General features: G+C 37.3%; 1 protein-coding gene across 1 annotated transcript in view; it reads right to left on the bottom strand.

Annotated features, from left to right (window-relative positions):
- The window catches only part of CCDC172 (coiled-coil domain containing 172), a 38,460-nt gene extending 21,543 nt beyond the window's left edge, over window positions 1-16,917 (bottom strand). Inside the window, exons 1-4 of the mRNA XM_090279432.1 lie at window positions 16,839-16,917; window positions 16,546-16,631; window positions 2,465-2,581; window positions 837-1,002 (exon numbers count right to left, since the gene is read on the bottom strand). Of these exons, the coding sequence (XP_090135558.1) occupies window positions 837-1,002; window positions 2,465-2,581; window positions 16,546-16,631; window positions 16,839-16,917 (448 nt within the window). The remainder of the gene's footprint in view (window positions 1-836; window positions 1,003-2,464; window positions 2,582-16,545; window positions 16,632-16,838) is intronic.
- Between the last annotated feature and the right edge of the window lie 546 nt (window positions 16,918-17,463).

The following is a 17,463-nucleotide window of genomic DNA, read 5'->3' as shown; positions in this document are numbered from 1 at the left end:
ATACTGTTTTCAATCCCTGGTTGGTTGACTCCACAGATGTGAAAGCCAGGACTATGGAAGGCCAACTGAAAATCTATTTTTAAATTCACGTATAAGTGGGCCCGCACAATTTGATCAACATGACTTTAGAATTTATACTCTTCAGGATGGTGGTTTTATATGGCATGTGCCTAGTAAATGTTACCTATAATAATAAAAATTGTTATATGCAAAGCTTAACAATAAAATAGTCATAATGATAGCACTAAGTCAATAGAAGTGTTAAATGTGTTTACTATTCTTCATTTACTAAAGGCATCAAAGTAACAGTACATTTTAGAAAGGCTTCCATGAAGCACTCATTTTCCATTTAATATCACTTATAGTTTCATTCTCTACTTCCTCAACTCCCATTTTATACTGTTCATGACAACTCCTGATTGTCAAATTAATTTCCTATTTTGATTAACACTCATTTATGGACAACTTTTATTTTATTGTTTTGCTTTTAGTTTTTAAAACATTCCTCCCTGCAGGCTCTCCTCTTGCCCTCTTTGACGACTCTAATTCTTCTCTTCCTTTCCTTAAATGCTATGTTTTCCTAGTTTCCACCTTCGGTCTCCGCTCCTCCTCTGTGTTCCCTCTACGTGCTTGCTCTGAATGGTGCCTTCTCTGGATTCAGTTCCAAACCTAATACTCTAGTTCCACCCTCTCTGATCAGCCCCACAACCAGATTTCCACCTGCTGTCTGGGCCTCTCCACCCACGTAAGTCACAGACATCTCAAAATAAAAACATCTGAAGCCAAACTCAATCTCACTACTGCTGGATAAATGAGGGAATATTATGTATTCATACCCCTTTTCAAAATGTTTGCTTGGTTTTCTAAGTCAGATATTTCAATCTTGACATTTTCTTTCATCACTAGCTCTCTTTTCTTTGTTATTTCATATTCATTATTGAAGTCTGTGATTTCCTTAATAAATTTTTCCTCTTCCTCCATCACCATTTTCTTAGTAGCCTCCTGAAAAAGACAAAAAAAAAAAAAAGTCCAAAAGATCAAATACAGCTATTAATTGCAATAATATTTTTATCTCATGATTTAAAATGCAATCACTTGAAATTATTAACAACAAAATATAATATCATACTTCCTGGGACTGTCACAAAAATGCTTGACTCCTCCAGCAATATTCCTAAAAAACTAAAGTTATTATATAATAACAACCATTTTCACATGAAGGATTTATTCTTACTGTTTTGAGAGATTGATTAATGTAGAAATTCTACCACTCTTCATTATATATGTGTTTGTTTCTGTATTGAACTTATTACCATATATGTGATTTTATCATTGCAATATAAATTTGGGGGTAAAATAATTAAGTGGCCAAACTTGAAAATAAAAATCTACATGCAAAGCAGTTACTGCCTTATTAGAGAGAGAGATGGGGGGGAGAGGGAGAGAGAGAGAGAGAGAAAGAGAGACAATACCCTGATCATTGTGCTCAGTTAACTGGGCATTGTCCCACAAAGTGAAGGGTTGCTGGTTCGATTCCCAGTAAGGGCACATGCCTGGGTTGTGGGTTTGGTCCCTGGTCAGGGCACATGGCAGAAGGCAACTGACCGATGTTTCTCCCTCACATTGATGTTTCTCTTCCTCTCTTTCTCCCTCCCTTCCCCTCTAAAAGTAAATAAATAAAATCTTAAAAAAAAAAAAAAAGCGAGAGAAACAAACAAGGAAATGCAAGAAACTTTTAAAATGTATACAATGAATGTAAAATTATATATTCATTTCAAATTCACTTCTAAATAATATTTAAATTTTATGAAATATCAACATGCGGTAGAAATAAGAATTTCCAAAAACTTTGGACAATGCACGAACCTAAACTTTGACAATGCTAGAAACTAAACATTACTACATTTTTCTATTTTTTCTAAGGAACCGATTATGAGTTACATTTGGAAACTGGCCATGTCATTCATAAATCACTAGTGGTTGATTCTGACGATTCTGTTGACTTTAGATATACATTTTTAATATCTTAAAATGTATTTTTTAAAATGTCAATTAATTACAAGTCATGTTTTTAAACTAGCCTTATCATTTAAAACCACAGTGTCTGTTGGCTCTGATTTATGATAAAAAGGTAAGCAAAATCTACCTTTTCACCCACATCTACAATATGCCTACAGTATAAACCTCTCTGCTTTTCAAAATCATTAAAACCAATGTCTAGAAGTCTGAGCAATTCAAATCAGTTTCACTGTTTCTTTTACCTTTATCCCAATTAATTGTCATATTGCATTGCTGCCAATAAAATTCTTTCAAACTATATTACTCTACCAACTGTTTTTAAATAGCACTTAATACTTTTTTGTATCTGAACAGGGTTATCAGCCAATATGCATATGGATAATTTGTTAAATGTGCACCTAGGTGTATTCAAATACTATATTTTTCTAAGAGGCCGGAGACTTACAAAGGTTTGGAGAAGCATATTCCATTGGTTTGTAATTTCACTGCACTGTTTTTCTAAAGCATTTTCATGAGTTTTCAAAAGCTGTAAGTGGAAGGATTTTTCAGAAAGTTGCTGAACCTTAAAATAAAATTAAAAAAAGAAACAGAAATCAGAATGAATCAATTAGACATTTCCGGTGAGGTACTTTAGTTAATAGAACAGATCTGTATAAAACATGTTCTGTATTATCTTCAAAATGCAAAATATAATTCACATTAAACACCTTACTTTATATGTATTATCTTATGTTTTGTAAGTGCTTTATAATTATAATTTTTATAATTTCTTCCCCCAGTAAAACTATGGGCTCTTCAAAGAGAGAGTTTGCTTTCTTTCTCTTTCCCAGTATCTCACATATTTCTTTGCTCAGGAATGAAAAGTTGTAGACTACACACATGGAGATCTGCTTCAGGACAGCTCATTTTAAAGAACAAATTTCTGTTCCCATCACTTAGAAGGATGATATGGATGCATAAATTATAAATACAATATGACTAATAAAATAATGAAATAAAACCTACTAACCATAAACAAAAACCAAATCCCATGACTACAGTTATAGGAAATAAAATACGAATCTGCTAAAATCCTCAGGGGGGTTTTGAGAACTTATTTTTTATTTTAGTACCTCATCTGGTTCTAACTAGCAAACGATATGGTAAACATTAATATCAGACGTGTAACTGTTATTTCATTTGGGTCATAAAAAGTAGCATCTCTTGAGACCATGAATGTTGAAATGAAAGTCAGAAAGCTGTAATATATAAAAGCTAAAAATAACGCCGGACTGCAAATACCCTTTTTACTATGTTCAGTATGGGCCTTTTCAGGGAAGCATCACTCCTAGTTTGGGGCTGTTCCTATCTCCATAGAGAAAAGAAAAAAGAAATAAATTCAACTCAAATTGCAGAAAGCAAGATTTATGTTAGCTATAAGGACCTCCTCAAGGTGAGAGACAGACTGTGAAATCTCTATCCCAGAAGGTACCGAATAGTAAAGAGCTTAGAAATAGTCTAGCCCAGAGGCAATGGGTTGGCCTAAAAGACATTTTGAAATGATGTGGCCCGAAAGTCCTAAAATACTGGCATTTTAAAAAGTCGCCTAAATAAAACAGAAAATATAATCTCATATTTACATACTGCCATAACACATCTGCCCACACCTTCAGTGCTCAGTGCTAGTCCCATCAGCTCTATCTTAAGAAAGACATCAATAGAGGAAGATTGGAGAGGCGACATTTGCAATGCCAAAGGAAATCAGAAAGTACTTCTAATGTTTCGGGTTTCTTCAGCTAAATTCCCAGAAGTGGAATTGCTGGGTCATAAGGCAGTTCCACTTTTAATGTTCTGAAGTATCTCCATTATGCTTCCCACAGTGGCTGCACCAGTCTGCATTCCCACCAACAGTGCACTAGGGTCCCTTTTCTCCACATCCTCGCCAGCACTTGTTGTTTGTTGAGTTATCGATGATGCCCATTCTGACAGGTGTGAGATGATATCTTGTGGTTTTAATTTGCATTTCTCTGATGATTAGTGACATTGAGCATCTTTTTCATGTGTCTATTGGCCATCTGTATGTCCTCTTTAGGGGTCCCTTGCCCATTTTTTAATTGGATTGTTTGATTTTTGGTGTTGAGTGTTATAAGTTCTTTATAAATTTTGGATATTAATCCCTTATCAGATTTATCAGTGAATGTGTTCTCCCATACAGTGGGTTGTCTTTTCATTTTGTTGACGGTTTTCTTTGCTGTGCAAAAACTTTTTAGTTTGATGTAGTCCCACTTTATTATTGCTTTTGTCTCCCTACCTTCCCCTCTCTCTAAATAAATAAATAAAGTCTTTGAAAATGAAGAACTAAAATAGCTTTTCGTGGCCATCTATTTGCAGAATGCATTTCCCACTTTCCTTTTCTTCTTTCTGTTATCACAACAAATTTTTTAAATTATTTATCACATTCTTATGTTTGAAAACCAGACTTACTTATGTGTAAAATTTAAGTAAATATTGTGAACATACTGATAGGATCACAAGATGAGGTCCTTTCATAGTATAAATTATTGTTAGAAAACTTTTACCTCTCTTATTGCAAAAGTGATGGGTGGGGATCAGAATTGGGAAAATAGTAAAAGAGATAAAAATCATGACTTAAATATTTTTGAAATTACTGACTCTATCTTCTAAGTTACCCAGGAATCCCAATGGGGCTACAAACGATAAAAAGAAAAGGGTGGACGTTTCCTAGTAGCACTAATAGAAATTTCTCTCTCTTTTCTGTGAGGGCAAATGAGAAAATATTTGCATGCAGCCTTAAAGTTACATTATAGAAACAAACAGCCAAGCTTTGTCAGAAAATATTGCTGTTACAGAAATGTTCATTTATAGCAATGCCAACACTCTGGTTAATTCTGCTTCTCTCAGCAATAAAATCAGCAATAAAGTTTTTTTTCCCCTCTCCTTATTTTATTCCTCTTGGGATATTTGATTTTTTAGCAGAGCTTAAAGCTTTCCCACTGAGCTGACTTATCTGGTCAACTAGGTCATTTTCAGCATAGCCAGGATTTGTGACTCCTAGCCTGCTACACTTGGTGTCTAAGTGCCTTTAGGTATTTTTCTACCAGAAGAACTTGAAAATTGAAAATGACTGAGGATTTTAAATTAATGCTTGGGTAAAAGTAAGCAATGCACAAAGCTATTCTTTGTTGTGGTTGCTGTTGTTTAAAATAATCTCAGCCTTTAGAAACTGACATTTTGCTGCTTAAAAGCTCTGCCCACTAGCATAACAGGCAACGTTACATAAGAAAACATAGAGAGAGTTATGCAAAAGATTTCACATTTGTAAGATCATGGCAACCGGGGAAAAATGTGTTTGTAATGATTATGATAAAAGACATTTTAAACACTAGAGATATCAATGAACATTGTAGCAATAGCAGATACTAAGATTTTTCCAAAAATCAGATCTATGACACAGTCATCCTACTATAGTAAGGAAAGTTCAATATTATTAGCAAATAGTAGTCCTTCCTCCTTCCTCCCTGTGCAGTCTTATCTTCAACCAGTCTCCCCAGCCACTGCTCTCCAGCCACACTGTCGTCCTCGTTACTCCTGGAACGTACCAGGGACACTCCCCACTCAGGCCTTGGCACTGGCTGTTCTTGGCCTGGAAACCTCTCACCCCAGACTCTTCGTGGCTCTTTCTTTTACCTCAGCCGCGTCTTTCCTCATCTTTCACTTTTTCCTGAGGGTCATCAGGATGCTTGATACTACCACTGACATTTAAGTTTGTTCTGGAAGTTCTTATTAATGCAATATGGCAAGAAAAAAAGAATATGAGATAATTATCCAAAAAGCTAACACACGATTCTCTCTCGTTTGTTTCGGCAAATGTCATTATTATACACCTAATAAATCTAAGAAAATCTGCCAAGAAACTGTTAGAAATAAAAACTAGAGCTCAGTAAAGAGACTAGTAACAAAATAAATACTAAAAACTAAGTATATTTACTAGTTACCAACAATAAATAGAAAATAAGATCCCAATTACCACAGCAAAAACAAAATAAATAAAACACAAAAATGTAACAAGAAATAGAGGTAAAGAACTAGTTCACAATAAAAAGATAATTTAGAGTAACAATCTAATCTATTTTCCTACTGTGGTGGTCACATATCTCCCATTCTTTCCTCTTTTCTGTCTTCTCATGGCTATGAATATTAAACAAAATTAGGACAATAAAAATTCACTCCCATCTTTTGACATGTCAATTTTCTTTCTCATACAACTGTACTTTGCCTATCATTAAAGTAGAAAATGAACTATATTTAAAGTCATGTAACTAGTCTAAATCAAAGTAGCTGAGGTAGGCAGCCTTTGAACTTATCTGGAAATATTAATTCAGGCAGTACCAATTCATAAGACCACATAGGACCAAAGGCTATATGAGAAATTCTTTCCAGCAGCATCACGATCACGGGCCCAGCTCTAAGTACCCAGTTCACCCTTGACCTCTTTCATTCACCTTTTCTGAACCCATCTGGTATTCCAAACTCCACTGCCAACCCATATCTACCCTTCTCAAAATAAGCCTCATTCTCCAAAACTCTTCTTCCCTTTTCCTCAAATAAAATTCCTGTTTCCAGGATTAAGGAAATAGCAGTAAAGTAGGAGTATTATTCTGTAATGATATTTCTTAAGCTGAAAGGCTCTTACTAGGGAAATACTTGGAAACAAGGTGACTTCTGTGTTATTTAACCGCTCAGGAGGCAGTACCTAACCTTACCTACCACTACATCTTCCTATTCTGTCAGGATATAAAACAATGAAATGCGTGCAGTAGTGATTTTTCATGTACTGCTTTTAATTGTAAAACTAGAAAATGTCACAGATACCTTAAAATATACATTTCCTCCTTATAACAAGAAAATTTGGCACATGAACAAGAAAAGATCACACCTCAGTCAAGTATACTACAAGAACATCAGAAATTGGGTTGGGGACATTCACATCAACTTGTCAACCAGCAGATTCAGCTTTAAAAAGACAGTTCATTCTTCAAGAACTCAAGATAACAAGAATGGGACAAAGAACAATTTATACATTGTATTTGTTGGAAAACTGTAAGTCTGAACAGCTCTCACAAATGACGACATAAACCCCATCAAACAATACTAACCAAAAAGAAAAAGAGAAGTACCTGAAAGCTATGTCCACTAAAAACCAAGAGCAAGTAAGGTCATAAGAGTGAGATAAATACACAAGCTGAGATAAAAAGGAACACAGATAATTAAGAAATGTAAAAAAGCAACATGGCAACACAGAATTCAAATTTGTAGAGTATTAAATAACAGTACTAATTGTAAAGGACGGACTCCGTGATGCAAAGTAGAAAAAGTTGGCTGAGACTGCTGAGAACTAGCAAATAACAGAAGATATCGATTCAGAGAGAAGAGGATGAAGATCTAAGCTGTAAAAAATGGGGTACTTGAAAATGAAACCAGAATATAATAGCTGAGGTTAAAATGGGAGGTTCACCTTCATTGATGACAAAATTGACATATATATTTATGTACAAATTTTCAGTTATAAGGATAAAAAAGTGTCTACAAGCAACCAAGGAAGACAATTGAAACAAAACAGGCTACCTAAAACAAGTTTGTTTTTTTTTTTTGCTTTTTTTACAGTTGTCTCAATTTTTCCCATTACTCTCCCCTGCCCCCCTCCCCCACTCCCACGGTCAATTCCCACCCTGTCATCCATGTCTGTGGGTTATTTATACAAGTCCCTTGATTAGATCCTTCCCCTTCTTTCCCCCCTTAACCCGCTCCCCTCTGGTCACTGTCAGTCTGTTCCTTGTTTTCATGTCTCAGGTTCTATTTTGCTCATTTGTTTGTTTCGTACATTAGATTCCTGTTATGGGAGAGATCATATGGTATTTGTCTTTCACTGCCTGGCTTATTTCACTCAGCATAATACTCTCCAGTTCCATCCATGCTGTCGCGAAAGGTAGGAGTTCCTTTTCCTTCTTTCTTTCTGTTGTGTAGTGTTCCACTGTGTAAAATGTACCACAGCCTTTTGACCTACTGATGGGCACTTAGGCTGTTTCCAGCCCTTGGCTATTGTAAACAATGCTGCTATCAACATAGGAGTGCCTAGGTTCTCTTGAGTTGGTGTTTCAGGATTCTTAGGGTATAATCCCAGCAGTGGGATCACTGGATCAGAAGGCGGTTCCATTTTTAGTTTTTTGAGGAAATTCCAACAAGTTTTTTAAATCCAGGTATTAATACATTTTAGAAGACAACAGTGCCTGATCTATAAAATTTTTTAAAATCACTTTTGAGTCAAGAATTCTTTATACAAATAAGCTTTCACTCAAATATGAAAATAGAAATGCCAGATGTTAATGGCTTAGAAAATCTATCATGTACATATTTTTCCTGAAAAATTACTTGAACAATTACACAGACTCACCAAAGATAGATAAAAAATCAAGAATGAGGAAGTTGGAGCATTAAGAAATTTTATAGTGAACCATTTTGGTTAATATGGCAATCTAAGCAAATGTGGAAAAGACCACTTTCTATTCAAACACAGAGAAATTCTGGATAAACTATAACTGATTTAAACATGTCATTTACATAGCTAATCTGAAAACAAGAGAGAGAAATCATCCAGCCAGAAATCACCACGCTAGAATTCAAGCCTAAGGAGTATCTTTGAGGTTGGATACAGAGATTATAGGGGAGGGTTATGAGGTCAGATACAGAAATTATAGGGTAGGGTTTTAAATGACTACATAAGACCAAAAGTCAAGGACAAAGGGAGCTGCATCTGGGTTCATTGGAGAGTCAGGAACCCAGAAGTATCTTTGTCAGCTATGCAAGTGGAGTAACAAAACTCCATCTGTTGGCTTAGAGATGCAGCATATAAATTATCTGTTTCCATCGAGCCATAAGTGAAAGAGGAGTCAAATCTGAGAAACTTCAACCCCAAGCTCGATCTGCTCATGGATATGAGAATCAAATTATCTCTTACCCATGCAGTGCAGAATTCCTGAGCTCAGAAATTAACATAAGAACTAGTCCTGGACAAGTGAAATCTGGAAGGCCCTGGAAGCAGGGGTGAAAATGGTCCTTAGGGACATCTTTTTTATCAAGGGAATATGAGAGACCCCCTAGAAAGAAAAGCCCTAGTAAAGATAAGTCCAAAATAAAAAATTCTAAAGCTCGTAAGAAAATGCACCACTGTGTAAAAACATTATCAGATGAAACAAGCAGAATTTACAGAAGAGAAAAACAGAATTCTGTAAGAAAAAAAATTAATTTATTCACTCAATAATGTTTATTTAATACCTACTGTCCTAGATACCAGGAATAATAGTAGTGAAAAAAATAGATAAATTTGTATTTCTTGTGGAATTTACATTCCACTGGGGGTAGACAAATAATAAACAGATCAATATAAAATACATCAAGAAACATTAAGTGCTACAAAGAAAAAGTAGAATAAAGAACAGAAATAGAACGAGACAGGATGAGGTGATGTTATTTTATATATGGAAGTCAGTGAGACTCCTCTACAGCATTCTCAAACTTTTTGGTCTTTTAAACTTTATAGCCTTAAAAAATTGTTGACTTGTTTGATTTTTTGTTAATTGTATCTATCAATATTTTCAGTATCAAAAATAAAACTGAGAATTAAAGAAAACATTTAATTCATTTAAGAATAATAAACCCATTTCATGTTAAAATGTGAAAAAATATTTTCCAAAACAAAAAATAAGGTAAGAAGAGTTGCATTTACATTTTTTGAAAATCTCTTTAATGTCTGGTTAACAGAAGACAGCTGGATTATCATATCTGCTTCTTTATTCAATATTTTGCAATATGTTTTTTGGTTAACGTATATGAAGAAAACCTGGCTTCTTACAGATGTGTAGCTGGATATGGGAAGGGCATTTTAAAACCCTTTTCAAATGATTGTGCGTATTCTTCTCAACAAGCAGTAGTTTCTTAAAGGTTAGTTGCAATGTGGAAGCTGAAGCCATTTCAATGAACTTTTCATCCTCTGTTACAATAAAATCCATTGGTCTATCTTGTGCTTTGAATGGATCTTTTATCCATGAACAATTTCGTAACATTATGTACTGGTCATTTGGAAAATATCGCTTCACTGGATTATTCAGAAACTCCAAATGTTGATACATTTCATAATACAATATTAAAAATAACACTCATTCATATCAGCAAAAACTCTTAAGAAATATCTTGAAGTATTGGAAAAGAGTCAAGGATACAGTGACAGACCTGAGCCTGTTTGAAGTTAATGTCATCAGGGAACTGGAAATAAAAGCCCAGAAATTCTCCTCCTAGATGGAACACCCAAAAGGATCAAATGTTGAGTTTCAGATATGGAAGTTGATAGTTTCCCAGATACTGTTTAGGCAATTCTGAACTGAATTTCTCTTACTTGCAACCAAAAACACCCTAAACTGTGTGAACATGAGAAATGTCCAAACCTGTGGAGAGTTTTTTAGTTTATCTGAACCAAACTGATGACATGCCTGGAAGCAAGGCCTCAAATGCTCCTGAGAATGACAGTTTCCCAGTTTCTTTTGTACCTTGGAATTAAGGAGGAAATGTAAGGAAGATTACATAAGTGGGGAGAAAGCAAGGTGGGGATCGGGTTACAGGATAGTTAAGATTATGTGTTTTCTTGAGGGTGGTTATGCTTCTGAGGGGGTCTGAATGAAGAAACATTTCCAAGGTGTGTAACCTACGTGCACAAAAACAATGGATAAGACTCGATTACTAGGGAAATTAAAGACTTGTGGTGTGACTACCCACCATGACCTGCCCAGAGAGGAATTTATTACCAGATCACCCGAGGGTTACTTTTGCATAGATTTATATATTATTAGAGCCCATTTTTTGTCCACAACTGATAGAGCCTCCTCTCTAAGGAAGGGGTAATACCTCTGGCTTGATTCTAAGTCCCTCAGGGGCAAAGGCCACATATTAATCATCCTAACCTGTCTGACTAATAGGGGTCTTCAGTGATGAGCAGCCCAAATAATTACAGGTAAACTTTTCCAAACTCAAGTTATTACCTTGCTTGCATAAAGTCGCCCAACTGGCAAAGCAAAAGAACAAAGAAATAAAAACAAAAGAACAGAGAAATAAAACATTATTCTTATTAATAACGTCATTAAGCACCGGACACAAACTCATCAAATTTGTTGAAAAAAATAAAGCTAGGAGACTACTTTTCATGAATCATACCTTTAGCTTCCCGTCACTAAGTCCCCCAGCCTCCCAATACCCTTACCGTTTCCTCCTCTCTTCCTTTTCCACTCTATCACAGAGGTCAGTAGTGAGGGCTCTCTCGTGAAGCCAAGAGGCTCAAATCTTAGATCTATTACACCACTTATGTGACCTCATGCAAGTTATTTAAGTTCTGACTCTCAATTTTCTCAAATGAATAATAGGAATAATAATGTACTATCAACCTCATAAGGAGCCTGGGAAAACTAAGATGATGTTTGTAAAACACTCAGCATAAGGCCCGATGTACAAGTACAGTAATTAGTCACTGAATGTTACTTTTTAGTTTGTACAACAGAAGAGGTATCCCTCTTCTTGTCCGAGGTTAATTCTTATCTTCTGGTCTAAATCCCGTCCTGCTCCTACCTCCTCAGGGACCTTTAGCTATTGATTATATTTTCTCTCTAGCCTTTATTGTCAACCTCTCTCTCTCTAGACTCCTTTCCCCTGATATGCATAAAAAAATGATGATGATGATGGTGGTGGTGGCAGCCATACAGGAGATGATGAGATCTGAAGCAGAGGTGGAAGAATTGGCCTTTGTCAGAAGGAAGGGCACTTTCTAATAAGGAAAGGGAAGAAGATGGGTGTTCATGCGGGAAGTTTAAAATGTGAAGGTTGGAAAAAAATTTTTAAATTCACTGTTGGATAGTTTCTATTTTCGAAAACAAGGGCAGATTTATTGCCTGAGGGTGCAGTAGTTCAGAAGCGACCACAAAATGCATGAGAAGCGTGAAGGTTCCTAACAGCCATCGCAGTGAGTGGGAGAGAGAGACGCGGCAGGGTTTCCAGGCAGCGCGGAGGGCTCCGTGGAGGCTGGGGCTATCGAATGTGCATCGGGCCCAAGCTCTCTTGAAATCACCCAAGTGCTGACGCAGCAGCAGATAACTGGGTCACGTAGAGTTGTCGTCTTGCAAGCTGGTGGGGGCCGGAGCAAAGAAAGGAGAGAGGAGTCAGGGGAAGGAGCGCAATGATAAACCGCGGGCTCTAAGAACAAACACGGACATGACTCCAGAGGCGGGTACTGATAGAGGAAAAGAGACAGAAACCAGGACCCAAGATCCTGATGAAAGAGGGCGACAGATGGAGGGGCAGAAAAGCGAAAGCCTAACTGATTCTGAGAGTGAAGTGTTCTTAGGCGACGGCAAAGTCCCGAGTGTGACTGTGGAAATAGCTGGCTGAGGTAGAAGGAAGAAGAAGGTCGCTAACAGGCCGGGGTGGTAACAGAACAGTGCGTAGAGACAATGACGTCATCCAAGATGAGGGCATGAGCTGAAATAGAACGGAAGCCTGGGAGTCAGGTACCAATTTCTAAGGAACAAGGGCCTTATCTAGTGAGTTAGTAAAATGACAGAAAAGACAAGGGGGTGGGGGAAGATGGTAGACTCTAGAAAAAAGCCTAAGCTACCATCAATAGGCAGCGAAATGTTGTGCAAGGAGCACTGGAGAGTGAAGAGGACGTCCACCGACCCTCCGGCTATGAGCTTTGTAAGAAAAATCCTCCTCCTTAGGATGGCTTCAGACTCAGAGATACATCCTCTGGCTACGGAATTGTACACAGGACCGAGGAGAAGCGTCAGTATACCTAAACTCCTTTCGTAAGACTTTAAAAAGCAGCAGTATGTGTTCAAGACAGGACAGATTTGGCTTTAAGGGATTTCAAGGGCAAAAGCTACAGATGCTGCAAGCAACTCAGTGTAACTGTTCCCAGTGTGTCTTGGTCACAGTTAAGGGAACTATAGACATGTATTGATTGTGATGAGAATTCCCATTTTATTTTCTAAAATTAAGATTAAATAATCACATGTACTGCTATTTAAACAAATGTTAATGAGAAAGAACAAATAATGCCCTTCTTTTATCTGTTTTTAAGCAACTTCTAATCGCTATTTAAGCAAGACACAAATTTTTATTGGATAAAACTTAAAGATTTAAAAATCTCAATTACGAAACTCTATTTCAATATAATAAATGACAATAATTTGTGATTTTGTTCTTCCCCTACTTAGGTAAGAGAGTACAAATGGATATTACATTGCCCACAGTTCTGGTAGGGTTCCTAATTTTTATCTGTTAAAAAAAATGGAATGTGTATATTTTAGAGTAAGGCAGTAAAAGAAGTCACCTTCAGTTACTTGTTTATTTCAGTATAATTTTACTTCGAAAGTTCATGAAATTTTATTATTGTTACAATATCTATCTAATAAGTTAAAACCAGGAGAAGAAAAAGATAGATAAAATCGCCTCAGATTTTCCTCCATTTACTTCCTCTTCGGGAAGTATGGTACTATGATAGGTTTTATATGTATTTTTATAAAGATTAAATGCCCCCATTTTAACTATAGACTTTTTTAAAACATAAAAACCTTTTATAGGTGCTTAAGAGTAACCGCAAACATTCTGCGAGTCCTTAATTTTGATTTGCTCTGTCACAAGACTATAAAACCTCTCCTTGACTCTCAGGAGCTTCCGGTGTATTGGTAAGCATTAATGCAAAGCCAGGGCCTGTTCTTGTCTGTCTGTTTTCACATTACCAGACCTAACAAGGCATACCGTAGCTGTCAAATTCGCAACGTACTCCTACTCTATAATCGGAGACTTCTGAAACCACGTATTTAAAGAACTCATCGAGCCCTGAAAGGCAAATGCTATCATTCAACTTCTAATTACATGCTACCTGGGTTTTACGGAACAGAAGAAGAGTGCATACTGTGCTTCCTAAATACATTTTTCTGACCACAAACAACTTCTAAAATAGGTGCCCAAAACTTTTTCCAAATGTTTCACTGTACAAATAGCTCAAGCACTGGCCTATTTAAATTTTGTTCCTAGTTCCTCTTCATACTGCTTCTACTTGATAAAATGGTCAATAAATGTCAAATCAGATGTGCAAATAGATACATTTTCATTGTTATTGGCAGCCATATAATTAAATATGAGGATAAAAGAACAAGAAATCAATTTATGATTACTTCTTCGGTTCTTCCCATTAGTCATTTACATTATAATTGTGGTTCCACTTTTAAAACCTTTATACACACATATACACAAACTCCATTTTGACTACATTATAAATCAAATTATATGAACTGTGACCATGTTACTTTTATCAGTAAGATACTATTGAATTATTGCTCACATTTATGAGGCTATATTAATTAGTAATTACAAAAATGTTTCTAAACAATGTTAGGGATTTACTCTCTCTTATCTCAAGTATAAATATTTGAGTCAACTTTTATGTATGTATATATCAACAAATTACATTTCCATTTTCCAGCAAATCAAAGAAAATACTACAAAGAGTAAATCTAATTTCTTTCAAAGAAATATTCAAAGAGAAAATCTTTTATTTTTTAACATTTGTTATCTGTCAGGTCACTATCTTCTGAACCCAGGAAAAATACATTTTGTACAAAAACTTACATAAGTGAACTTTTGAAAAATATTGCCTTAAACTAGATACAAAACCTTCAGATACATTACTATATGTAAAAAAAGAAGTTTAAATAAGCTCAAAGAATCTGTTTTAATAAAATAGGCTGTCACACTTCCATTATGGCAGTTTTGTTTTTAACCTCCTGGTTTCCTCCCCTAGGAAGCAAGATTAACGATGATGCCCAGTCTCAGGATTCTACCTGGGTTAATGGAGTTAATACAGGTTTAGCATTTAGAACACTGCCCAGCGTATAGGAAGTGCTAAGTGTTCGCTATGCATTACCTAATTGTATATATTTTGCCTGTTACTTCTAATAGCTTTTAGTTAGCAATCCTGAAAGTATCTTAATTCCTTTTGAAGAAAAAGAAAGCTACATCATGACATTCTTAATATTTTGCCCATCCCATCAGCTTTTAGCACTGTTGTTAGCAACGAATTTATCTGCTACTCGCAAGCAAAATAGGACCTAAGGTTTCACTAAATAATAGCTCCAAATTCTATTTTAAAAGACAGCACTACCTTCCCTACTATTTCATTATTGGTACTCATCATTTCATTTAAAAAGCTAACATTTTATGTGCTAGGCATTGATAGCATGGGAATAAAAAATGAGTGAGAAAAAAATTCCAGATATATTGCTCACAAAAGAATAAAGGATACAATCACAAACACAAGTATGTATTGTTTAATTGCAAGTTGGTGCACTGAATATTATAAAAAATCTTTCCCAAAATGTCCAAGGGAGGGCTTCACCGGTGATTTTTGAGCAAGACTTGGAAGGAAGAGCAGAAGCTCTCCAGTTGGAGAAAGGATCTGTGATTACTTTGCTCAAAAATAGAACTGAAAATTTCTCACAGTGTTAAGTTAAAATAGACATTTTAAAAGAAAACAGATTTCCCATTGCACGCTGCTTGCTTAGTGTATCTTTAGGAGTTGAACAAATATTTTTGCATGACTGTCTGCCCCTGCCCAATAGCAAGGCCTTCACTGTGATACACTTGGATGATGTTCTCAGCTCCCATCCTCCCAGAGCTCAGAGAGATCTTCTGGAAACCATTTCATCACACAACTCCCCAGTCAAAAACAAGCAATGGTTTTCCCCACTAGACAGCAGCCCTCTGCGTTGGTAGATTTCTCTCCCAATATGCCCTGGGCATCTCTTTGGTTCATATCCGCCTCAGCCCCAAATGCATTTCTCCTACTGCGTTGCCTCTTCGAAATTGTACCCACCCTTCAAAATCTTTCTTCAAGAAGTCATCAGGTTCCCTCACTTCTATTTTAAATAACAGAACTTTTACAAATGTTGCAGAAAGAAGAGAAATCGTAGTGGAAAACACCTGTTTTTGGATGAAAGATGTCCAAAATGTGGCAGAGAATTGAACAACAAAAGGCAGAGACTCATTTGAAAGTCACGTTCAACGGTGACATCAACCTAGTACACTTCTTAAATTATTTATGATTCAAAATGTATATACGGCACCAACTACTTATGGAACAATTATTTTTCCAATGACACTGTGCTCTTTTAAAACTTTAACCATCCCCCAATGTGAACAATGAATTCTTTTTTTACTGACACCGGTTTCTTTAGGACAAACTCGTATTAGACTGGAAGGTGTCACTGGATTCAGAACTTTAAATATTCCCAGGCAACATGGAACTAGCTAACCAGCCTACTAGCCTGCTTCCTACTGGAAGTGCACCTAAATAGTAAAATACCCTCGGAAAGTCGAGTTAAAACACTTCTTTCAAGTGATAAATGAACATGCTCTCCCTGTCAATACCTTGGATTCCAACTTGATTTTCTCTTCATTGAGCTCCTCTGTTGCTTGCTTAATTTTCTCACGACATCTGTTTATTTCCGACTTGACTGTAAGACAAATTAAATTGTTCAGGGCATCCGTCTCCAGTCCCCATTTCCGCAGCCTGCGCTATGGCCCCTTGCAGCTGCCTTTCCCTCGACGTGGGAAGCAGACCCCACTAACTGCCCTGACCGCCGCGTTGGGGGCTCCCTCTGCTCCGAGCTCCCCCTGCAGCAGACAGAGGCCCCGTGCCAGCGACCCAGTGCCCCACGGACCTTCGCGCATCAAGCGGCGGCTCTCCTCGGCCTGATGCTCTGAGACGATGATGTGCTGAAACAAGGATTCTAAATTCATCTCGGCCCCGGATCCTTTTTTTTCCTTTCTTTCCCTTTAAATATTTTATAAGCGAGTCTAAGGATCCTGAAAAGCACAGTCAAGGAGAAGGATTATTGTAGGGCTGTTCCCAGGGCAGCGGCCAGCTCTGGGGCCCCTTCCCACAGCACCGAGGGCGCCCACGCAGGTCGGGGAGACGCCCCCAGGGTCCCGGGCCGCCCAGCCCCCGCCCTGTGGCCTCTGACACAGAGCACAGACCCGGTCTCCCCCTCCATCCGCCCTCGTTCCACTCGGGACGACAGCCTGCAATGCTGCCTCTTTCCCGGCGGAGCACGGCTGGGCTCGGACCAGGCCTGGGCGCCTTCTGCGTGTTCCTTTCCCTTCGGGGTGACGAGAACGGGGGCCCCAGCCTGGCCGGGGTGGCGCCGTCAGTTGGAGCCTCGTCTGTAACTGGAAGGTCGCAGGTTCCATCCCGATCCCAAGTGGGGGCGCGGGAGGCAACCAATCTTTGATGTTCTCCCCCCCTCTCCCCCTGCCCCCCGTTTCTTAAATGAGAATAAAATAAAC

The sequence above is a fragment of the Furipterus horrens genome, unplaced genomic scaffold (genome assembly GCF_987537825.1).
Source record: "Furipterus horrens unplaced genomic scaffold, mFurHor1.1.pri manual_scaffold_5, whole genome shotgun sequence".
Taxonomy (NCBI): Eukaryota; Metazoa; Chordata; class Mammalia; order Chiroptera; family Furipteridae; genus Furipterus; species Furipterus horrens.
This window is presented reverse-complemented; position numbering and strand designations above follow the sequence as displayed.